The 25,724-nt window shown below is 41.8% G+C and overlaps 1 protein-coding gene across 1 annotated transcript in view; it reads right to left on the reverse strand.

The window, feature by feature from the left end:
* Positions 1 to 25,724, reverse strand: part of CDH23 (cadherin related 23) — a 1,221,584-nt gene that overhangs the window by 327,948 nt on the left and 867,912 nt on the right. The window contains exons 35-36 of the mRNA XM_088472189.1: positions 24,829 to 24,957; positions 18,253 to 18,480 (exon numbers count right to left, since the gene is read on the reverse strand). Coding sequence (XP_088328315.1) covers positions 18,253 to 18,480; positions 24,829 to 24,957 — 357 coding nt within the window. The remainder of the gene's footprint in view (positions 1 to 18,252; positions 18,481 to 24,828; positions 24,958 to 25,724) is intronic.

A 25,724-nucleotide genomic window follows, 5' to 3' on the forward strand; every position in this document is an offset into this window, starting at 1 on the left:
GAGGAGTGTGGGAGTTTCGTGTTTGACACTTCTATCATATCTGTGACACAGGACACCCAGCCAAGGACTGCAGAGCAGGAACCAAAAGTGGTCCAGCAGGGTATGGTGATGGCCCCCAGGGACTCTAGATAAGGCATGTTTGCTATCATTTTGTCTGCTTTAACTAAATGGTATAGCTGGTATCCTGTCCCAGAAAATGCTTAATTTTTGTTAGAAAGTTTCCGTTTGGGTTTTAGTTTACCCATTACCAGCTTGATTCAGGTTGTTGCGCATAGGAATCTTAGGTTAGCGAGAGAATTGCCTCAGGTGGCTAGGCAAAAGGTGGAGGCGTAAATTAGTTTAGGGCAGCTGTGTGGCCCATTTGAAGCTGCACTAATACCTGGTTTGTGCATTTCCCCACACTCATGCTTATTCCTAGTTTCATTGCGGGGGACACTAATGGCAAAATTAAGTATTGAATCTGCCTTTCGACTCCCTTCCATTGCATCCCGACTCCATACATTACATAGCGTTCAAGTTGGATGAGCTATTTTAAGTAGGTAAAAGTTTTCCAATGGGCTGTGCTATCTCTTGTGCCTATTTTGAGAAATTTAGTTTATTTTGACATTGGTGCATTCAGGCAGGCACAGATCATGCCAGAATAGCCCATTATTTGGATGATTTTCTTTTCATACTCCCAGCTGGTAGTAATGTTGCACAGATATTCTTTTTTCTTCCCAATGTTTATGCTATGTTTTGGTGGTCTCGGTTGTTCAGGATAAGACTGAAGGTCCCACTTTCTGTCTATCCTATTTGAGGATTGAAGTATGTAAGTGCTATCAAAACAAGGTTGTTTTTTCCTATAGGAGAAGCTGCACATTTTCTGGCAAGCCCCAATCCCTAGGGAAATTGATCCCATGCTGAACATGCTCGGTGTCAGGAGCCGTATGGGAAGTTCCTTGGTAAAAGACAAAAGCCAGGGGGTTAGGGCGGCTAGGGAACGACCAGGTGAGTGACAATACTAGGTCTCCCTATTGCGGCCAAACCCAGGTTTGGCTAGACCTGCCCAGAGGCGCGGAATCTAACTCACTTGGTGGTCTTCACCAGTGACTCCTCCAGTTGGGATATGGGTTTTGCTGCACCAAGTGAGCAGGTCGCGGCCCTCTGCACAGGTACCTGGGAGTGGCAGGAATACCGGCAACTATATTTACGAGAGTTAACACTGGATACCCTAGGAATGAAATAACAATAAGAAACACAGGAGATCAGCTTATGAACTGAATACTTGAACACAGGAGACCAACGTATGAACTGAATACTTGAACACCGGAATGCACTGAGAATTGTTAAGGATCTAGTCGCTTACTTGCACTGAGAACACAGGGAAATGTAACACAGCATGTACTTGGAATTTGCTAGAGATCCAGCTGAGAGCTAACTGGTAATTAGCAAGAAAGCTGACACCACAGTAACACAGGGAGGCAGCTGGGGAACAGAACAGAACAATGATAACAACACAAGAGCTGTAAGATAAAGAACTGGAGTTCAGTGAGAGAACAGAAATGACACACTGGAAGTCAGCATGGGAGCTGATATCAATAAGACTGGAGGACAGCGAGAAGGCTGATGCAACACACTGGGGACAATACATGGAGAAACACTGGTGAGTATCACAGTCACTTGAATAGCAAAGTTGAACATCAATTCCCTGTTCCTGGAGTCAGACTAAATACCCCTGGGGAGCTGGTCATTGGATTAGAGGATCAGCTGTGTCAGAGCTGTAACCAGACTTTTTGGTGCCCTGTGCCAGAGAGAGCATTGGTGCCCCCCCACCCCATTTTTTAAATAGGGACATAAGATATTGCACCTGAAGAAGGGCCATGGAAGAGATAGGAGAGGCCAGGAGATGCTTTGGATAAAAGAGGAGGAAGCTACAAGTGAGAATGTTAAACAGGAAAATTGACAGGCCTGAACAGCGCCCCCTGCCCTGCGGTGCCCTGTGCCATGGCACTGGTTGCACTACCCTAGTTACGGCCCTGAGCTGTGTGACCACAGGACTACCATTGGGATAGACTAGTTGGGTGATATGAGCCGACATGGCTGCACCCATGCCCGGCACTCTGGGAACCAGGACACACGCACGGAAGCCCTTGCAGACCCCAGGGAGAATACTCAGTCACCACTCATCTCCACTCCCAGTGACTGAACACCTAAGCCCAAGGACACCGGCGCGGAGGTGAGTAGCGGCCGATCCCAGGCCGCAACCTAACACTGGGGCTATAATATTGTGGGAGTCCCCATTATAGTTGGATGAGTCAAGCCAATGACAGTCTGTTGCTGGCTATGTCTTTTATGGGGCAACCTACACTGCTTGACAACCCAACGTTAGAAAGATCCAGCCCAGGATTTTTGTGCAGTTACACTTTTGAGGGTGCTACTCTGGGGTCCAATTTATTTATTTTTTAATATTGATTTACAACACAACTTACTATAAAGTTATTGATTGTGTTTAGAGTGTTGCATAATTTTACACTATTTTCAGTTGCAAATTTCCTTAAATACACACAACTCAAAACAACCAAAAGCCATTTTTACATGTACATTGAAAGGTACAGTTATTAAAATACAAATTGCACCTACTGTAACCTACTTACTCTTTCCATGTAAAATAATCATTCTATCAATAACAGAAACTACATTTTCTAGAGAAGGGATGTATTTCAGGAGCAGATGCACAGCATTATGCAAGCTGCCATATAGAAAATGGAGGCAAGTTAAGAGAGTTTACATTGTGAAGATATACTACCTAACAGGGCAAGAAAAAAAAAGTGGGCTGAAATGATCCTGAGGATTTCCTGAATATAAACAAAGGCAAATGTGTTAATAAGATTGAGACTGCCAAATTCTATATTGGTCCTACATTTCAGAAGAATAAAAGGACATGTCACTGAGCTCAGATTCATGCTTCCAAGACCTCTCTCATCTAAATCCTGACAACAACAGGAAAACAAAGTGGCCAGGGTGGGTGTGCCATAATTTGGATTGGGAAGAAGAGGGAAGGGTCAAATGTGAAAGATTTGGGATAAAGAAAACTTTTCAACTCTAATAATATAAGATATACTGCTGTGAGCAATGCCTTTTCCTTAAGATTTGAAGTCTGTTATTAACCACTATTGTGGCCACTGTATATGTCACTGTCAAACTTTTGACTTCACAGGTTATCTTGGATATTTGGCAGATGCCACTACCGAACTAGGGGTTCCAAATCAATAGATCTACAGTAAAAAGGTTGACAGTGTCTAGGTAGACACCAACTGTTAGACAGGCAATAGACAGCAAAACACAAAAGGTCGACATGGATGAAAGTCGAATGTAAAAAAGATCGACATGGATGAAAGTCGAGATTGACATGTTCAAACGGTCGACAAAAATAGTTTTTGTTTAGGGTTAGACACTTACTGGTGGGTTAGAGTTAGGCCCTAGAAGGGACGGTTAGGGCTAGACACCTACCCTGATGGTTAGGCACCAGGAGAGAGTGTTAGGGACCAAAGGGATGGTTAGGGTGAAGATTAAAGTTAGAAAACAAAACAAAAAACACGAGGCAACCATTTTTGTGTCAACCTTTTGACCATGACATCCTTCATCCATGTGGACCTTCTGTGTGTCAACCTTCTGTCCATGTTGACCTATTGCCTGTCTAACAGTTGGTGTCTACCTAGACAATGTCAACCTTTGTAACTGTAGGTATTTTAATCCACACCCCTGAACTAGACACTTCTTTCAAGAATAGAATTCAATTATGCCTCAAAATGAATGAGCTTGGTTTCACCCTCCTTTATTGTAGGCAGCCGTACAACCCACGAACAAGGTGTTGGGGGCAGCCTCTATGGGTTGGACTGTCTAAACAACATGTAGGTTTGAAGAACATTCTAAACATCCACTGGACATTCAATAGGTCCAATAGGCCATAGCAAAGAATAACAATTTTGCCTAAGAACATTAAGACAGCGGCTTAGCCAGTCCCCAAGTTAGGGCTGCTAATTAAAGTGCTGAAATGACCTTCTAGAGTTCAATGGGCTGGGTAAGATTCTACACATTTCAATATTGTACAGTCTGTTAGCTTGTACCTGTACACCTATTGTACACTGCATTAAAAACAAAATAATATAATGTCGTTTTCTGGTTACACTAAGATCAATCAGATGTAACATTGTGTGGGTAATCTTTTCTTGTTGCCTCAAGAATGGAATGTAACATTCAGCCTTTTCATATTAGCGCACAGCGATTTAATAATCCCCCAAATAACCCAATGCTTTGACTATCTAGTTGTGTTCTGCTTATCTACTCAATGGTTAGATAATTTTTTATGTAAAAATTGCATTCCTTTACATTTTTATAATAAAGTATGGAAAGAAAATACTATAGCTCATTCATTCTCAAACTTTCGCCCCCTTTTGGGTTTGGCGACTTTGAGCTGGCCCTTCCCCCGTGCCCCCCCATAACTGGGCTCTGGCACTGGCATAATGGAGGCTGTTACATGTGACAGCCTCAGCCAATAAGAATCAGCTTGATTCTTATTGGCTATTGCTGTCACTATCACAGTGGACAGAGAGAAATTCAGCAAAAACTATTAAACTACAGTAAGTAAGCTGTGCTTACCACTCATCCCTAGGTTCAGTTATGTGGTGGTGAACAGGGTTGGGCTTGTGTTTGTTATATTTTTTTTTATTGGCAGCAACCAACACTGGTTTTTCCTATCACATTGACCATAGATAATTTGATTTGGTCCTGGAACCACCAACCTGTAGCACCCTTGCATGTGCCCCACAGCATGCAGTGTGGGAACCACTGCTCTAGCTAATATTATACTCGTAGCCAGCAACTCTTTTTTCAACAATATACACACACATATATATATCAGCTTTTCAGAAAAAGTTGAGAAAGAGATAGCCAAAAAGAATGCCTTGTTGACCCCATTTGTCATTATTACCAGAAGCAGAAGAGGTAAATTTTAAGTCTGATGTAAGTAGCTTTAGTACAAGCCCTGAACTTCCCATAAGCTATAACTAAACAATCAACTCAACCATGACAATCCAAGGTTGGAACACATCAGGAGAATTCCCAAAGACAAATATTTAAGAGACAAACACGCACTCTATGATATGATAATGGAATGGCCACTGCCACATTACTAGAATTGAAGATATTAAAAACCAAAAATAGACATACTAAATATATTAAAGAAGAGAATGGCAACTGTGGGTCCCTGCTCTTACACACATAAACTAGATTACTAGATTATACCTATAAAACACATGTAAAATGACTAGCATGATTCTGTTCCCATCCAGTACAATCTACTCCAACAAGGTAAGGTATTGTCAACAATATCCCTAGGGACCAAGCCTTGGTGATAACCATTAACTAAAAATCCAGGTTCTCACTAAGATGAATAATAACTATGGGCCTGATTCAGTACGGATCGCAACTGCGATTGCAATAGCGATTACGCACACAGTCTCACTGCAAAAATATGCTAATCCTCTGCGATCGCTATGCCGTCGCAGCACAACAAAAGGACGCCCACCTTACCTTACACCTTAGACTGCGAAACCATCGGTAAAATAGAGTACAATCGCAGCCTCACGCACACTTGCACAATCTCTGACCATACTCAGGAATTGCTAATCTTGTCGCAAGTAGTGAGTACACAAGCTGCGTATGCGATAATTTATGCACGCCCCTGCAATGGCGTTCAGACGTACTGGCACACCTGCATTTCGCCGACCACCCCTCCGTCACCACCCCCAAACAGTACTTCCTGTCAATCACTCTGCGATGAGTCTGTGTAGCCACTGCGATCACAGTCCTGATCGAAAATATCACAGTCCTGATCGCAGTGGAGTATTCGCACACTGTGATGCATATGGATGCGCAGAATGTAACAATCGGCCGATTGCATGCGTAATCCCAGTTGCGATACTTGCTGACTCAGGCCCTATATCAAATTTAGAAACTGATGTGACAAACTGAGCTAGCACTTACACATTTGGCAAAAGGGAGAATGGGTCTTGCTTTCCTATATTTGCTAAGATTTAGCATCTCTTCCCTTTGCCTGTACTCAAAAACAAAATTCAGATCACCCCACCCTGTTTCACATATAGGATGTACTAAAGGTCAAATGCAGTCAAAACTCAGAAACTGACATTTTATTGTTTTGACTGAATTCCTTATATGTACAAAGCTCCAAAAAGCAAAATCTCTGGAGCTTGTACCCGATAGGCAATGCCAACTATAGATGACGTTGCCTAATAGAAACCTATGGGTTTCTCACCACACATTTCCTTGAGTGGGATCCAATAGGATCCCTCCCAATGTCCCCCATGGTTCATGCATGTGCGGAAGGACTTCAGGCTCATAAACCTGTAAGTTTTCACTATGCAGAGGACAGTTCTTTTCAGAAGAGTTGTCCTTTGAAATTTAATTTGCAATTATACATGCATATCTGCATTATTAATGCTTCTATGCATGCAATAAGTGGCGGGATGTATCGAGGGGCGCCGAGAGGGGGGGAGCGGGTACAGATTACCCGGGCCCGGGCTTCCTGAGGGGCCCGGCGGGGGCCCGGGTCCGCCGCCGCTCCCCCTCCCTCACAGCAGCCCAGCACACAGCGTGTGCGGAGCTGCAGTGGAGACTGCTCGTGGCTGCTGAGCAGCAGCCACAGCAGTCTCCTAAGCCTGTGGGGGGAGCGATCACACTGATTGCGCCCCCCCTGGCTTTGCGCCGGGCTGAGGGGGCTCAGAGCGCCCCCTCTCCCCAGCGCCGCGAATATCTTTTTTTTTTCCAGGAAGGGGGCGTGGCCACACCCCCTATTACCTGGGCCCGCCGCAGCTTTCAGCGGGCCTGGATGTATCGCATTCAAAATGCAATGAGTGATACATCCTGCCAGTGCTAAGGTGTTCAGCTCTCCCCTGCAAATTGTAAATTTGTGCCCTCCTACAAATATGTCCTCGTGACATGTCACTATTAGGATTAAGGAGACTATATTATTGTTTTTATTTAAATATATTTTTTTCATTTAAAATAGTTACTGTATGCTAATCACCATTCATTGAATCTTTAAGGTCAAATGTGCAAGCAGGTAGAGTAAACATTACATAATTTACAATCAGAATAGATTATAGGTAAAATAATAATTTGCATATACCTATAATGCATATACTAATAATCCATTCTGATTGTAAATGATGTAATGTTTGCACTAACTGCCTGTGCATTTGACCATAACGATTCAATAAATGGTAATTAGATTATAGTAACTACACTAAATTAATAAATATGTTTAAAAACAATTGTATATTCTTTCTGGTCCTATTTATGTATGATATAAAGTGGCATATAAAACGGCTAACTTCACTAAAAAAGTAATAGGTGTAGAGGAAGCTACCACAGAGCAGAGGAGGCTGTTGGAGCCAGGGCTGGATTGAGGGCCACATGGGCCTGGAGCTGAAAATGAACAAGGGCCTATTATGAGAAGCAGAGGAGGTGTGACCAGTGCTATATGGGTGTGGCCAGTGCCATGTGGGCGTGTACACCCCTATACTCTCAGCTCTAATGTCTCCCTATATATGTAAAAGGAAAAAAAATGCTTCATTTTGTGAGGCAAATAGAAATACAATTTTACTACTTATGATTTATGGCTGACCGTGTGGAGAGCAGATAGCCAGGCAACATCATGTTGTCATGACAATGGGCCTTTTTTTATGTGGAGGCCTGGAGCTGTAGCCCCATCCGCCCCATTGTTAATCTGGCCCTGCAGGGAGCAAAGATCAGGGAAGGGGGGACCTTGTAGACTGGCACCTCTTCCTGTTTGTCATACAGTTTGTCAGGAGCAGCAACAGTGAATAGCTAACTGGCGCAGCAGAGCAGGGAAGGCGCCTCAGCAACTCGGTGCCCTCCTGCAATGCTTATCCAACTTACTGCATTGAGCTGGCCCTGCATCCCCCCCTAATACTGCTTTGTTGAATCATGTCATCACTCCAACTGAACTAATCACTTCAGAGTTTTTGTGTGTCAGATCTGAAGTTCTGTGTTCTCTCAGAACAGTCATTATTAAGGCTTGACCCCACTGGTATTATTTGCATTCTTGCCAATGTTTAGTTTTCCCCTTTGGGGAGTCCCCAAGCGGGATATTTATGTGATCACTGTGCCTCCGTCTGCGATTTGCATAATTATGGGCTGCCATCTGCTGCATAACCATGTGAAACAAAATGATGTTAAGAATCAGTGTCGCAGACTGTGAAAGGGTGCGCATAAAAAAAAAATTAGTGCGCAGAATGTGAACCTACTCCCTTGGGAGGCTCCCGATTTTTCGGGTAACTTCCCACATCCCCCAAAGGAGTAGGCAAATCTCCCGCATCCCGCCCACATCCTAGTGAAGTGGGCAGGATGGGGACATTTTCAGAGAAATTTGTGGGTCTGTAGGGTGGGGGCGGGGCTAAATGAGGTGATTCACGTCACTTAGCCCCGCCCACTCCTCACAGACTCACAAATCGCTGTTCTATTTATAAAAAGTGGGTGGGGCCTAACAACGGCTATAGTCTGGCTCCGTCCCCTGAAGATGAGCAGCAGGTCCTCTCCGGTGGCTCCCGGAAAGTTGCCCTGCAAAGTTGCCCTGTTTACAGTCTAGAAATATTATTCAATGGTTGCTTAATGAATGCTCCTGTGAATATTTGTACAATATCCTGAGGTACATATATATCTGTATGTATGTATGTAGATATTTTTATATATATATATATATATATATATATATATATATACATATACATATACACATACAGTCAGGTCCATAAATATTGGGACATTGACAGAATTTTCATATTTTGGCCTCTATTCACCACCACAATGGTTTTGAAATGAAACAAACAAGATGTGCTTTAACTGCAGACTTTCAGATTTAATTTGAGGGTAAGTACATCCAAATCGGGTGAACGGTGTAGGAATTACAACAGTTTCAATATGTGCCTCCCACTTTTTAAGGGGCCAAAAGTAATGGGACTATCAACTCAAAAGCTATTTCATGGACAGGTGTGGGCTATTCCCTTGTTATTTCATTATCAATTAAGCAGGTAAAAGGTCTGGAGTTGATTCTAGGTGTGACATTTGGATTTGGAATCAGTTGATGTCAACTCTCAATACGAGATCCAAAGAGCTGTCACTATCAGTGAAGTAAGCCAACATTAGGCAGAAAAATGAAAACAAACCCATCAGAGAGATTGCAAAAACATTAGGTGTGGCCAAATCAACTGTTTGGAACATTCTTAAAAAGAAAGAATGCACCGCAGAGCTCAGCAACACCAAAAGACCCGGAAGACCATGGAAAACAACTGTGGTGGATGACAGAAGAATTATTTCCCTGGTTAAGAAAAACCCCTTCACAACAATTGGCCAAATCAAGAACACTCTCCATTAGGTAGATGTATATGTGTCAAAGTCAACAATCAAGAGAAGACTTCACAAGAGTGAATATAGAGGGTTCACCACAAGATGCAAACCATTGGTGAGCCACAAAAACAGGAAGACCAGATTAGAGTTTGCCAAACAACATCTAAAAAAGCCATTACAGTTCTGGAACAACATCCTATTGACAGATGAGACAAAGATCAACTTGTATCAGAGTGACGGGAAGAGAAGAGAAGGAAAGGAACTGCTCATGATCCAAAACATACCACCTCATCAGTGAAGCATGGTGGTGGTAGTGTCATGGCGCAGGCATGTATGGCTGCCAATGGAACTGGTTCCCTTGTATTTATTGATGATGTGACTGCTGACAAAAGCAGCAGAATGAATTCTGAAGTGTTTCGGGCAATATTATATGCTCATATTCAGTCAAATGCTTCAGAACTCATTGGACAGCGCTTCACAGTGCAGATGGACAATGACCCGAAGCATACTGCAAAAGCAACCAAAGAGTTTTTTAAGGCTAAAAAGTGGAATGTTATGCAATGGCCAAGTCAATCCCCTGACCTGAATCCGATTGAGCATGCATTTCACTTGATGAAGACAAAACTGAAGGGAAAATGCCCCAAGAACAAGCAGGAACTGAAGACATTTGCAGTAGAGGCCTGGCAGAGCATCACCAGGGATGAAACCCAGCGTCTGGTGATGTCTATGCATTCCATACTTCAGGCTGTAATTGCCTGCAAAGGATTTGCAACAAAGTATTAAAAAGTGAAAGTTAGATTTAGGACTGTTTAGTTTGTCCCATTACTTTTTGCCCCTTAAAAAGTGGGATGCACATATAGAAACCGTTGTAATTCCTACACCGTTCACCTGATTTGCATGTAATTACCCTCAAATTAAATCTGAAAGTCTGCAGTTAAATCACATCTTGTTTGTTTCATTTCAAAGCAATTGTGGTGGTGAATAGAGGACAAAATATGAAAATTCTGTCAATGTCCCAATATTTATGGACCTGACTGTATATACACACACACAACAGGTAAAGTAAGTAATGAACACATCCATATTTTTCTCAGTAAATTTATTTGTAATAGGCTATTGTAATTAAATTTTCACCAAATGTCAGGAACAACCCATGCAATCCACACATGCAAAGAAATCAAACCATAGATGTCCATAAATTATGTATACTGTGTGTATATATCCATCTATATATATATATATATATATGTATGTGTGTGTGTACGTACACATACACACACATATACATTACAAACAAACTTACCTTGCAGCAAATCTGATCGGTACAGGACCTAGTAGGCTGGCACTATGTAATTAGGCCCCTCCCTCTCACGGCAATATGCCACAATTCGTGGGTCAATCGGGAGGGGGTGGCCATATGACTCAATTCTAATGAAATTGTGTCATATTGGCTCCGCCTCCTTCATATTGACCCACAAATTGCGGTAATTTGCTTCGAGGGGACAGCGCTTAAGAACATGGTTCCTGCACTCCAGGGGGGGTTTCTGGGTACTCAGAAACCCTCCCCCCTGCATGCGCTACTGCCTACTGTATATGGACTGCAGGACTGTGCTAACAGAAGACAGAGAAGTCACTGATTTCTCCACACTTTTCTTTATACTAGATATACAGTGCATCTGGAAAGTATTCACAGCGCTTCACTTTTTCCACATATTGCTATGTTACAGCCTTATTCCAAAATGGAATAAATTAATTTTTGTCCTCAAAATTCTACACACAATACCCCATAATGACAACGTGTAAAAAGTTTTTTTTTTTAGATTTTTGCAAATTTATTAAAAAAAACAAACAAACCACTAAGTACACATGTACATAAGTATTCACAATCTTGCCATGAAGCTCAAAATTGAGCTCAGGTGCATCCTGTTTCCACTGATTATCCTTGAGATGTTCCTACAGCTTAATTGGAGTCCACCTGTGGTAAAATCAGTTGATTGGCCATGATTTTGAAAGGCATACAACTGTCTATATAAGGTCCCACACTTGACAGTGCATGTCAGAGCACAAACCAAGCATGAAGTCCAAGGAATTGTCTATAGACCGCCGAGACAGGATTGTCTCGAGACACAAATCTGGGGAAGGGTACAGGGATGGAAGCCACTCCTTAGTAAAAAGCACATGGCAGCCCACCTGGAGTTTGTCAAAATGCACCTGGAGGACTCTCAGACCATGATGAGAAACAAAATTATCTGGTCGAATGAGACAAAGATTGAATTCTTTGGTGTGAATGCCAGGTGTGTTTGGAGGAAACCAGGCACCGCTCATCACCAGGCCAATACCATCCCTACAGTAAAGCATGGTGGTGGCAACATCATGCTGTGGGGATGTTTTTTAGCGGCAGGAACTGGGAGACCTGTCAGCATAGAGGGAAAGATGAATGCAGCAATGTACAGAGACTTCCTGGATGAAAATCTGCTCCAGAGCGCTCTTGACCTCAGACTGGGGCGACGGTTCATCTTTCAGCAGGACAATGACCCTAAGCACACAGCCAACATATCAAAGGAGTGGCTTCAGGACAACTCTGTGAAAGTCCTTGAGTGGCCCAGCCAGAGCTCAGACTTGAATCCGATTAAACATCTCTGGAGAGATCAGAAAATGGCTGTGCACCGACGCTTCCCATCCAATCTGATGGAGCTTGAGAGGTGCTGCAAAGAGGAATGGGCAAAACTGCCCAAAGATAGGTGTGCCAAGTTTGTGGCATCATACTCAAAAAGACTTGAGGCTGTAATTGCAAAGGCTGTGAATACTTATGTGTATTTTTTTTTATTAAATTTGCAAAAATCTCAAAAAAACTTTTTACATGTTGTCATTATGGGGTATTGTGTGTAGAATTTTGAGGACAAATTAATTTATTCCATTTTGGAATAAGGCTGTAACATAACAAAATATGGAAAAAGTGAAGCGCTGTGAATCCTTTCCAGATGCACTGTAGAGAAACAATATTTTAGGCTCTCTCCAAATAAAATGTTGGAGAAAAGCTTTTTTTAAGTTGCTAAACAGACCCCTTGGAATAGAAAATCTGACATAAATACTCTTTAGCATTTGTACTCCATATTCTAAAACGTCACAGCAATATTTTTTTCAACAATTTGATCTCTTCTTATGCTAATTAATATTAAGTACTTTTCCACTGAACACTGCACGTTATGTATTATGCATACACCATTTTTATCATCAATAGTTTTTATTAAAGAATTTTTCCAAGAACAAAATGGGTAGAGAAAATAAAAATTACAGAGAAAAAAAAAAAAAAAGAAAAGAAAACATGAATAAGGGAGGGAAGGAATCAGACAACACTGTCAACATATTAATATCACAAAATGAAAACATTAAGAAAATATATAGCAATTACGCATACACGTATAAAACATCCAATATGGAAAACCTTTAATACCTTTGATAGTATCAGCAATTACCCCATATGTGGAAAAGACCACTTAGAATCAGGAAGAATCAAGAAGCAGAGAGGCACCCTCTCCATAAGTGACAAATTCATGCCATTTGAACCACCTAACCAATGGGGAAGAGGCTACAGAGTAATAGGGAACACCTAACGCTTCCATTTGGAAAGCATACTGAACTTCACATACAATTTTATGTATAGATGGGAGAGACAGAGACTTCCAATTTTGTACTATGGCACCTTTTAACAAAAACAAACACCATTGCATTATAACTCATTTTTCAGAAAGTTGCAGAGGAAACACCTGGAGTATTTTAAAAAAAATAAAACAATTCTGAGTTGACTTGTTCAGGTTTTCACACTAAAGAAAACAAACAATACAGTATATCTTGTAAAAAAGAATGATTCATACTGAAGACTCACAGTGGAGGAAATAGTCTCCATTCACATCCAGACTATATGTGTGACACTACTGTACACAAACACTCACAGGAGGAAACACCCATTCACCTTGCCCACAACCACATAAACATCTGCAATGTGGAGCACAGGACAACTTTGGTTTTAATGATTAGTAAACATGTCACTCAAAAGGGCCAATATAAGTTAAAGGAAAATTACCGATTGGAATGTTACTTTAGCAGCAAGTCTGGCTGGATTCTTATACTGAAATAATGTCCAGGATTATAAATATTTGTCCCTGGTAATGGGTAGATTTTAGTATTGCTAATGCAACAATTACTCTTAGGGGTATATTTACGAAAGGTCGATTTTAATCGATTTAAAAATCGATGAATATAGAGGTTTTGTTTCTTGGGCTAAATCACACATTTACTCTACTTAAAAAAACAAACAAATCAAATATTGTCTGTTAGTAAAAGTGTGATTTAGCCCCAGAAACACAACATCAATGTTAATTGATTTTGAGCAATTTTAAATCTATCCAAATTGATTAAAAGTCCTTATACTCAGAAAGTTTACTGTTATTTTGACTTAATAGTTATTGAAGTAGCAGCATTCGGTATGATTTACCACCGGCAGCCCGACAAAGGAGGAAAATCCTGATCGTCCTAAATGTAAGTATAAACTAACCTAATTCTACCCCCTAACCCTAACCCTCCTTTAGGGTGCCTAACCCTAACCTCCCCCCCTATGCCTAAACCTAACACCCCCTTCCCCGCCGCCTAAACCTAAGTCTCCCGGGGGTGCCTAACCCTACCCCCCCCTTCCCCTAGCCTGACCCTAACCTCCCGGGGGGGGGTGCCTAACCCTAAGACTCCCCCGGGAGCCCTATACCTAACCCGCCCCCCCCAGCGCGGCTGTCCACGCTCGGTGCCCGGCATCACTTCGATCGGGATGCCGGGCACCAGTCTCCCGGCGTCGGTAAAATGACAGGCATCTAGATTTAGACGCCTGTCATTTAACCCTCGCCGGGATTAAGTAGTCGGGAAGCCGACGGTCGGCATTGCATCCGCTGGCTTCCTGAACGTATACCGCATATATACACTATAATACAATGGCATAGCATTATACCCAGCAAGTACACATCATAATGGGGGTTGTAGTACATTGCATATTATATACTGACACCTGCTCAGTAGCAGTGTCTCTTTAGTTTTTCAGAATTATACCACAATGCACTATTTACACTAGAGGTATATTTACCACTTGCTGGGATACCCGGCATTGCCTGGGTTGAAAAATGGACCTTCAATTACGTTTTCAGCCTTAATTTTTACATTGCAGACCATGGCATATGAAAATGTGCTTGGAAGAAATTAGTAAAGGAGCATATCCACTACACGTTATCGTTCAATCGTTCATTAATCGTGCAATGAATATGCTGGCAACGACTAGCAATGTACGCTCCCGCTGGTCGTTGTCGGCGTCTGTCATCGCCTGAACATACTCCCCATTCAGCATATATCGACAGGTTGTGCATGTTCGGCAATGAGGGAGGGTGCTTGCACTGAACAACATATCATTCAGTGTGGGCAGTGCACAGTATAATGAACAATTATATTATAATGATATCGTAATCGTAAAGTCGTTCATTACTCATGTAGTGGATATGCACCTTCACTGTCAGTGCAGGTGCAGTGTGGCAGTTGGTCCTCTGACTCGCTGCTCTTATGTTGGAGTTCTGCCTGCCCCTACTGGTACATATCAGCCTGTGCCTTCAGATCAGTGCAGTTTTAGACACTGGAATACATTCTCAGCGAAATTGCTTAAACAAAAATTTCAAATCAAAGACTCCACAGCCTATTTGGTGGGCACCTCCATGGCTCTGCCGAACTTCAAATATAGCCAAAAACCTAATCTTGGTTAAACTACATCGCCATGACAAATTTGGTGGAGCCAGGTACAAAACTCTGTCCGTGTATAAAGGGCAGACACACACATGCACACTTTCTCACTCATTATATAGATATAGAGGTTGAGTCTCCCATATGCAAAATGCTTGGGACCAGGGGTATTTTGGATATCAGAATATTCTGTATTTTGGAATATTTGCATATCATAATGAGATATCCTGGGAATGGGACCCAAATATACACACAGAATGCATTTATGTGTTATATACACCTTATACACACAGCCTGCAGGTAATTTTATACAATATTTTCAATAATTTTGTGGCTCAAACAAAGTTTGTATAGAAATATAAAATTAATTTATGTTTCATATAGACCTTAAACACATAACCTGAAGGTAATTTTATACAATATTTTCAATAATGTTGTGGGTCAAACAAAGTTTGTGTACTTTGACCCATCAAAAAGCACAGATTTCACTTTCTCAGTTATGCTAAAAAAGTGTCTGTATTTTGGTTAATCTGGATATGGGAGACTCAACCTGTACCCCCAATTTGGTGTGGTACATAAAATTCTGTATTGCCACTTATAGCAGCAATACAGAAATTCACAGTACTTCTTACAGATGTGTCCAGATATATCTTAACTACAAGTCACGTTAAACATAACGCGTGCGTGCCGTGCAACTTGGTAGCACAGAGCATCTTTTCGTGCGACTTTTTACCTTTATATGGCGCGATCAGTGTGAACGTTCTCCCCCACAGGCATAGGATACTGCCGTGGCTGCAGCTCACAGCAGCGTGTGCTGGGCTGCTGTGTGACAAGAGGGAGGAAGGGGGCGGTGCAAGGCCTCTCTAGCAAGCTTGGGTAATTAGTACCCGCTCCCACCACCCCCCGGTGCCCCTCTAAGTACCAACCAGCCAGTTTCACACAGGTGTCAGCACAACATCATATATAAGTCTTACCCTCCAAAAAAATGCAGTAACCAATATGAAACCTTGTTTCTCTGTGATCTGCTAGCTTTGGGATACACAAGTTGACATGCTGATGCATTCACTTTACTTCACACATTGCAGGCACAGGTTCCCATCGAAGCCCGTGTCTCTGGATGTGATTTATTCAGAATAAATCCAGACGGTACAACATTTTTGGGCCTAGTAATTAATAATTTGTCACTAAGTGTTCCACTGGAAAATATTAATTTAAGAGATTTTTTTATTAAAATGAATGCCCATTAAACAATTTAACAGTTGCAACTATAAAATTTAAACTGCCCACACATATGCCAGTTTGTCTGGCCAATGTTGTTGCTTTTTAATAAATGAAATGACAATTGTATTGTGCTTGGCCTGTTAATGCCTGACATAAATAAGATTCAGATTTAGAAGATTCTTCCATCTGGGGAAGGCTGGGGGGAGGTTTTAAAAAATCAGCTCAGTCAATTAGCTCCATATGGTGTTTTTTGAGGTTATCAGATAAATGTAAAGTGCCGTAGAGTACATGGGAGAGCAAAATGACCATATAATGCCCTTTGAAATTCAAATCTTTAGCCAATGACCTAAGTACTTGTGTGGCCTGTAGGCCAGTATGCAACATTAATGACAATTTTGACAATACTTTCAGCTATTTATCAAGATACAATGTAGAAATAGGGATGTCATGTCAATAGGTGAGGTCTAACTGCTCAATAAAAATCAGGCAAAATTTCCAACTTGCATATTCAAAGTTAGGAAAATATTCGGGAGGCAGGGGATCAATTGTACATCAATTCACGGCATCAAGCAGCATGGGGCTGGAGTTGATGAGGCGATTTACTGCCATTTGTGAGCTGGTCTACTTTCCAAATAGTCCAGGAGGACTCACTGAAATTGCTGGACAGTAGCCAAGTAAGTTTTAGACTGTAGGCCTGGAGATGATCAACAGGTTACACCCAAATAACACAGTATAAATAGTGAGAGAAAATATTGAAATCACACAGGTGAGCTTATGTCTAGTTTATATAAAAGGATATATACTGATGCACTTCCGGTCCCGCGTTTCTATTGTATGTGGGAAACTGATAAGTGTAATTTTTATGAGATCAGCATGTTTTAATATCCAATATACATATGATAACTGCGATATGTATGCCCCACAAGATGGGACCATTTTTTTAAATATGTTATTTAGAATATGTATACATGTTACTCCAATGTAACCTCCAACCGGGAAGTAGTTCACCTCATAGTACATAAGGAAAACCATGAGCACTTCTGAGGAAGAAAGACGCTCTCTCAAAATTCATTAATAAAGACACTGCCCTAAGGAAGAGAGCTGCTCTCTTGAAATGCATTGAAAAAGTATGACAGAGGTGAGTTCAACATACTACTGAGAGCAGTCCGGAAAGACCTTCACATTAGAGCCCCATAAGAGGTTTTCCAGAGACCTCCAACTTAATCTTCAGGCCCTTTTATGAGGGATACTTGGTAATCCTCCATCTTGTTGCATTGTTTGCATTTGTATGATATATATCCATATTTGGATTTTTTTTTATGAGGGATATCTGGTAATCCTCCATCTTGTTGCATTGTTTGCATTTGTATGATATATATCCATATTTGGATTTTTTTTATGAGGGATATCTGGTAATCATCCATCTTGTTGCATTGTTTGCATTTGTATGATATATATCCATATTTGAATTTTTTATGAAAACAATAAAATACTGTAGTGATCTGTATTACACCAGGTTTTCTATATATTTTCTTTATATGATGACAATTACCATGATTGATTTTACTGATTAGCATCAAGATTGAATAAATGAATGGTTGGATAATACAGAAAACAGCAGAAATCAGTATTCATTTGTATATAATTATAAATAGTGTGGTACAAATAAGACAATAGTGTTATGAATCAGATGCGGGTTCTTATTCCCAGATCAACCACATCATGGCATCAATAAACAGAGATTTCCCGCATTGGATGTGGTAAAGATAAAAGCTTTAACATTGTTTTTTTTAAGTTGGTTTTAGGGCAAAATATATCTTATATTAAGGTACTCACTGAGAGAGCAGGGGTTCCTTCATCTTCCACTACAACCATGAGCCGATAGAAGCTCTGTTTTTCACGGTCAGGAGGAGATGGCCGAGTTGCAATTTCACCAGTGAGCCTATCCATGCGGAAAATCAGATCATCGTTGCCTTGTGTGATGTAATAAGAGAGGACACTGTTCAGCCCTTTGTCCTTGTCTGTTGCTGTTACTCTTATAACCGATGTCCCTCCACCTACATTCTGAATATAGTAAATAAAAAATAAAGAACAAACAGGATTTTATAGTTACTGAAAATTACAAACCTCATTAGCTATAACTATCCTGGTGTAAAGCAGGCAGAGAGACATTACAAAGTTGTAGAAAGTTCTAAAATACTAAACATATATCACATTGTACAACATTATGTTCCATTTCTTGATACCACATGCCATCATGTGATGTTCAGTACCAAGATATACTATTCTATGCTGTGCATAATGTATAGAATAGCTATGTAACCTAGGCTCCTGCTTGCCATGGTGGATCCACCCACCACCTTTAGTTTCCTTGACATCAACAATTTACATGAAAAACACAAATCCTAGGAGGAGGGTCTGTAGCAGAGTGAGAGCCCTAGTCTGGGTGATCTCTGTTTATTGGGCAGGAGCTGATCACATAATTGCTCTGCTTTTTGGTGGCTGGCCCCTCCCCCAGTCCAGGCATTTATGTACTGCACCATGGATCTGTTATCTGATTCCCTTTTGTTTCTCCCCCTCCTTCTTTCTGTTGCCCTCTCTTCACATTTTCCTTCATTCATTCTACCATCTCACTCCCCTCTGCACACATAACTGGCACAGAGACCACATGAGAGGCAGACTTCCTCCCACAACAATGTAGCTGTGATTGCACTGAAGAATTGTTAATTAATATTATGTGAGGTTGGTATTAAAATTATGTGGGAAACTGTTGGGATTATGTGATGACCAATGGACCCTCCAACTGCCTCCTTTGAAGTCCCACAGGAAGCTTGGAACAGCTGGACCCATGTTATATCACTTTTGACTAGGAGAGGACAACTATTGGCGGTTCACCCCTGGTGACAAACTGAGCCCCTGGGGAAAAATGAGCTACTTAGTCTACATGATAAAAAAAATACTCATAATACTCCCTCTCCAAACAGGACCCCAACATTAGAGTATCTTGCCAAAGTACAACTGAGCTGAAGACACAAGCAGCAGTAGTAACAGGTGGTCAAAGCAGGTAGGAGCAAGCAGCATAGTCTGCCAACTGTCCATATCTGTCCCAATTCTGGGGGGATCCCTCATGCTGTCAGGACTTTGTTTCTCTTGCTGAGAAGGGGTAACCTAACCATATGCACCCAACAGAGCCAGATTAAGGGACGCCTGGGCCTGGAGCTCAAAATGATCAAGGGCCTATTGTGAGAAGCAGAAGAGCTGTGACCAGTACTGTGTGGGTGTGGCAACAATGTATCCCTAAGTACGTAAAAGTATAAAAATTGCTTCATTTTATGAACAAATTAGAAATAAATATTTATTACATATAATTTATGGCTTACTGTGTGCCAACTGGTAGCTAATCATCATCATGCTTTCATGATAATGGGCCTTTTTCATGTGGTGGCCTGGAGCTGTAGCTCCATCCGCCCCATTGTTAATCTAGCCCTAGCACCCAGCACACCCCTGTAAGTGCTTCTACTTTACAGGGTGGCGCATACAACATGGACCGTGCAAACATGGGCACAGCATTATCCCGGTGTCTCTGGTGTTATGTACTGAACTTATACATCCTGAGATGGCAATAACAAAATAAAATCAATATTTTTTTTTTTTAAATTCTCTATATTTCTTTTAATCTGAAAAAGTTTTTTGTTTTATGTATTTGTAATCGGTTACTTAAAATATTGCGTGTTTTAACTACATGGCTAGCTGGCCCACACATGTACATAACTTCAGGGACCGACTCGGCAAAGTTAACCCTTACAAGTCCAGGGGGTAAATTTACTATAGTGAGAGGTTTTAAAAGTGGAGATGTTGCCCATAGCAACCACTCAGATTCTACTAATTTATCTAGCACCTTCTAGAAGATAATAGCTATAATCTGATTGGTTGCTATGGGCAACATTTCCACTTCTGTAAACTCTCACTTTAGTAAATATACCCTCAGGTGTTTAACATAGAGGCAGCTGAGATATCTATATACCTTAAACATAAACTTATTTTCCCTTTTGCTTACAATAGTTTTAAAATATTAAAAGTTCAGATAAAAAGAAGGAGCTATGAGGTAGGCAATGAGATACAGGTAAGCAACACTTGAAATAACTTTGTTCTATTCCATCTGTATTGTGTCCATAGAATATGCTAACATACTGTATCTCAGGCCAGTGGTGATCAGCAAGCACATATCTGCATATTGTTGGCAAAGCAAACACACAAATTTTTTTTTATTTTGGTATATGATCCCTTCTCAATGGTATGAACATTCAGTTCTATGAGCTCTTGGGAGCTATTTTGCAATGAATATCTTACACAATACAGAGGTGATATAATTGCCTTTTTACTGTTTATTACTTAGATAGTTCTAGGAAGAGACCTTAGCGTAAGTCAGTGTGCCAGCGGCCGTCCTCCCAGGCCCCCATACAAACCCTGCTGGACCATCAGCTTGCCTCCTCTTTCCCAGGCTACCCGCCCGAGAGAAACTCTTCATTCTCCTTAAGTCAGTCCCGGGCATTAAAATTACAGCGCAGTGAAGGGCTTCGCAAGCCCTCTCTGTGCCGCATAATGGTGCAGATGTATGAAGCTCTAGAAAGTGATAAAGTGCAGAGTGATAACCGTCCAGCCACTCAGCTCCCTACTGTCATGTTAAAGGCTGTGTTTGAAAAATGTCAGTTGGTAGCTGATTGGCTGGTCGTTTATCACTCTCCACTTTATCACTTCACAGACCTTCATACATCTGCCCCTATATCACATAGGCTCTGCTCCCAGACACCCAGCTCCGAAGGCTTGGCAGTGGCATTCAGTGCTGTCAACTCTGCACTGCCTGCAGAACACAGACGCTGGAGAGAGGGGAAGAGGGACGGACGTCTGTGGTAGCGTCCCGCGGCTATTTAATAACGTTTTTTTTATTGTTATAAAACAAAATTAATAATGCTGTCTGCTGATCGTGTGCGTGAATGGGGCCATGCACCTTATACTTGCAGCATTGCCCAGCACACACATGGCCCCTACCTCCTCTCGGTGCCACCTCCTGATAACACACCTGGATTAACATGATTATCAACAGGTGACTGGGAGAAATAGAAACACCTGCTAGTGAGTGGGGTTGGAGGGAGGAGGAGTATAATGAGGGAAATGCTATTGGGTATAATGGTCTAAAGGTGCGTACACACATAACGAATTGTGTAGTTAACAATTTTTGTTAACGATTTCCGTTCAGATTTTCCCTTGAAAAATAGAACGAATTTATGTAATGAAATTAATGATTTTCAAAACGATTTCATCAATGATGATGGCTGTGCTTAGCTGAAATAGTCATGTAGGACAGTCAGAATGGGCGATGAACGATAACTACCAACTACAAACGTGAGCGCGCATTGGTAGTTATCGTTCCTCCTTTTGCCTCTGAAACTGGACGATTTTTTGAACGACTTAACAATAACGACGTCATTAACGACAAATCGTCCAAAAAATTGTTATGTGTGTTCGCACCTTTAGTTTATGAGCACTGGGTTATTTGTAATGGTGATAGGTTAATAATCATAGTGTAGTGAATTACTATGAAGGGTTTTTATGAGAAAGGAGTTAAAGAAGGTGCTAATGGTGAGACTGAGGGACTGGTGTCTTTTGATGAGAATGTGAGGCCTGTTCATCCTGGTGCCAGATGGCACGCGATGATTAAGTATCCAACTCGCCACAAGTTGTGGTTATTTAATTACATGAGTAATTCAGTATTGCTCCTGTGGGTACAGCTGCTCCAAGAAGTAGCTATCCTGGTGATCCCTAACACTACTACTTAGCAGCGCTACTTACCAGAACCGCTGACCTGGCCAACTGCGCATACATAACCGGAGTTCATGTATGTGCATGGCCAAAGGTCTTGCAGTGCGGATGTGGCAGTGGATGCACTTAGGCTCCTAAAAATGAAGCGCATCATTACAAAAAACATGCAGAAATGCTAGTTTCCGCATGTGTGATGGGTCCATAAGTGATAATGAATAGGCCCCTTAGGGAGGTAATGAGGGAGTTGTTGAAAATGAATGAATTGAAATAGAGATGATGAAATTAATGATTACAAAGAGGTTCATGATGTTGAATAGGCTTGTTATGATGATGCTGATTGTGTTAATGATTTTGAGGAGGAATTATTTAATGATGAGATGGGTGATTATGGCCCTCATTCAGAGCCGTACGTTCTGAGCAGAGCGCACGCTCTGCATGAGGGCCGGCTCCATTTTCATGGAGCGTCCTCCTGGACGCTCGTATAGCTGTGGGTCACCACCCACAGGCTATACGAGCGTGCATTTTGATGGCCGCGATGGTCGTGACCATCGCGACCATCGAAATTGCGAGCCGGAGCCTGCGGTTGAGGTTTTCAACCGCAAGCTCCGGAGTGATTTTGGCTCTATCAGAGCCAAAATCACTCCCACTGACATCACTAGTGATGTCAGTGGGCCGGCTTCTGACGGGAGGCGTTCCCGTGGGAACGCCCCCGTCAGGGAGGCACGCCCCCGGCACGCCCACCAAAGGGGGCGTGCTGTCAATCAACATTGACAGCACGCCCCCTTTGATCGGACACAACGAGCGAAGGAAAGTCCTTCGCTCGTCGTGTCTGGCGCATGCGCACGACGGAGCTCCCTCCGTCGTGCGCATGCTCAGTGCAGACCATCGACCCACTTGCGAGCGGACAGCCGCTCGCGAGTGGGTCTGAATCAGGCCCTATATGTTGCAGTATTAACATGTTCTTTGTATTACATTGTGGGTATTAAATAACGCTCTATACTGTACTTTGGTCACTATGTTGTTCTGTAGTGCATGGTGGTCACTGATGCTCTATTATTTGGGGTTCACTGATGCGGTCTGTATTTTATGAGAGTCACTGATGCTCTCTGTTTTATATGGTGATCATTGATGCTTTCTGTATAATATGGTGGTCACTGATGCTTTTTGTATTATATGGTGGTCACTGATGCTCTTTGCATTATATGTTGGTCACTGATGCTCTCTATATTATATAGTGGTCACTTTTGTTTATTTGTAGACTTTCACATTACCCTGTTGATATAAACAAAGGAAAGGACTATTTAAGTAATTGAATAAAGGCATTAGCCATAGTTCATGATGCAGGTGACATCCCCTGTGCAGACCACACCATTACCACACTGGTCAGATCCCCCCTCCCTTCACACATACACACATCACTAGTCACACCCCGTGTGGTGGCACACCACACAATAGGCCCTTCAGAAATTTCAGCTCCAGGCCCATGAAGACCGTAATCTGGCACTGTGGAGCACCATTTAAGATTCAAGTGATAACAAGAATATCACTTGTTGATAAATGAGGCCCTTAGCATTAAAATGACTTAACACCAGATTCCATAAACCAAACCTCATATTTACTTGAGATATTATATTATATAGAAGTATGTCTTTAGTGAATGTGCTGCTGTATTCTTGCCCTCTTTTAAGGGTATGCAATCGGGAAAGCAGCTGCCTTAATACAGACAGCCGGCTTCCCGTCTGTCATATCCCGGCGAGGGTGAAATGCCGGGCGTCTATATCTAGACGTCTGTCATTTCCCCGACGCCGGGAGACAGGCACCCGGCATCCCGATCGAAGAGATGCCGGGCGCCGCAAGCAGACAGTCGCGGGGGGGAGGGTTAGGTTTAGGGCACCCGGAGGGGACTTAGGGTTAGGCACCAGCCCGGGAGGGTTAGGGTTAGGCTAGGGGGAGGAAGGGTTAGGGTTAGGCACCCCCGGGGGGGACTTAGGGTTAGGCCCCCCCCAGGGGACTTAGGTTTAGGCAACGGGAAGGGGGGGTTAGGGTTAGGCACTTAGAGGGAGGATTAGGGTTAGGCACTTGGGGGGGAGGTTAGGGTCAGGCACCCCTAAGGAAGGTTAGGGTTAGGGGGTTAGGTTACTTTATACTTACCTTAGCAACGATCGGGATTTCCAGCGCTGTCGGGCCATGCGGCCGGCGGTATTTCATACCGATTCCCTTTTAAGTCAGTGTTATATGATGTTCCCCATTTCCCATTTATGGGTAACTGACATTTTCTACCTGCACTTAGACAATATATATAAGTGCATGTCCCTATTGCAGGCACATGTGTTTAATCCATACTAGTACTAGTTAATGTATGAAAAGCACTAGGCAAAATGCAAGTGTGAATGTATCATTAAAAAGGAAGCGAAGATGAATAAACCCCCAAAATATAAATTTTCCAACATGACAGGTAATGCTTTCATTTGATACATGTGTTGCCATTTGTATTGTAAATTATGTATCTTTTTTCAGATCTAATTTTACTTCTTATTTTTTCATGGTCTACAGCAAAAGTAAATGACATCACAACAAAATGATTTTACATACCTCAAAAACACTGACATTGTAGCCAAATGGGCTATTAATTAGAGGAGGATTGTCATTCACATCCAATACATTTATTGTTAATGTGTAATCTGTTCTTCGAGGTGGGGAGCCTTTATCAGATGCCTGGATCTAAAATGTAAACAAGGTATATATTACAGGTGTTCTACTATATTAATAAATACAATTATTTTTGTCTTTTCTGTATAGCAAGTGTGATACATATTGCAATTATTTCTACAAATGAAACATAAAAATTCTTATATAAAATTCATCATCTCATAACAGATTTTTTTTTTTTTTTAAACAATCTGTATTATTAAAGAATTTTTGAAGTGCAACAAGAGGAGTACATAAGAAAGGATCAAGGGGAGGAAATGATACATGGAAAATCCAGCATCCAAATATTTGTAAGGAATAAAGCACCAACATGTCATATAGCATACATTAAGACTGAAAAAAATGGGAACTATAACCACGTAGCAATATCATCACATAAAAGTACACTATTATATTGGGGAGATGCACAATGATGAAGCAACTAAGGTGACCATATAGCTGTGAACTGATCTGCTTTGTTTTCGATAATGCTAATTCTTCCAGGACTTGGAGGGCAGGTTTATATTTTTGCATCGGTATATCTGGCGTTTAGAAACTCATTTGGCATACTCTAAATGCTACTGAGTGTGTTTTGATATACCTGGTAGAGGTCTGAGGAAAATAATACATGATCTGGGTACTATTTGGTGTACTTCTTTGCAAATTGAGGTTACTTTAATACAGGCCCAGAAGACATGGAACAGAGGGCCTGATTCAGACCCGCTCGTGAGCGCTGAGCGCTCGCAAGTGGGTCGATGTTGGCCAAGTGCGCATGCGCACGACGGAGGCGGCTCCATCGT

The sequence above is a fragment of the Taudactylus pleione genome, unplaced genomic scaffold (assembly GCF_031769625.1).
Source record: "Taudactylus pleione unplaced genomic scaffold, aTauple2 ptg000121l, whole genome shotgun sequence".
Classification (NCBI taxonomy): domain Eukaryota; kingdom Metazoa; phylum Chordata; class Amphibia; order Anura; family Myobatrachidae; genus Taudactylus; species Taudactylus pleione.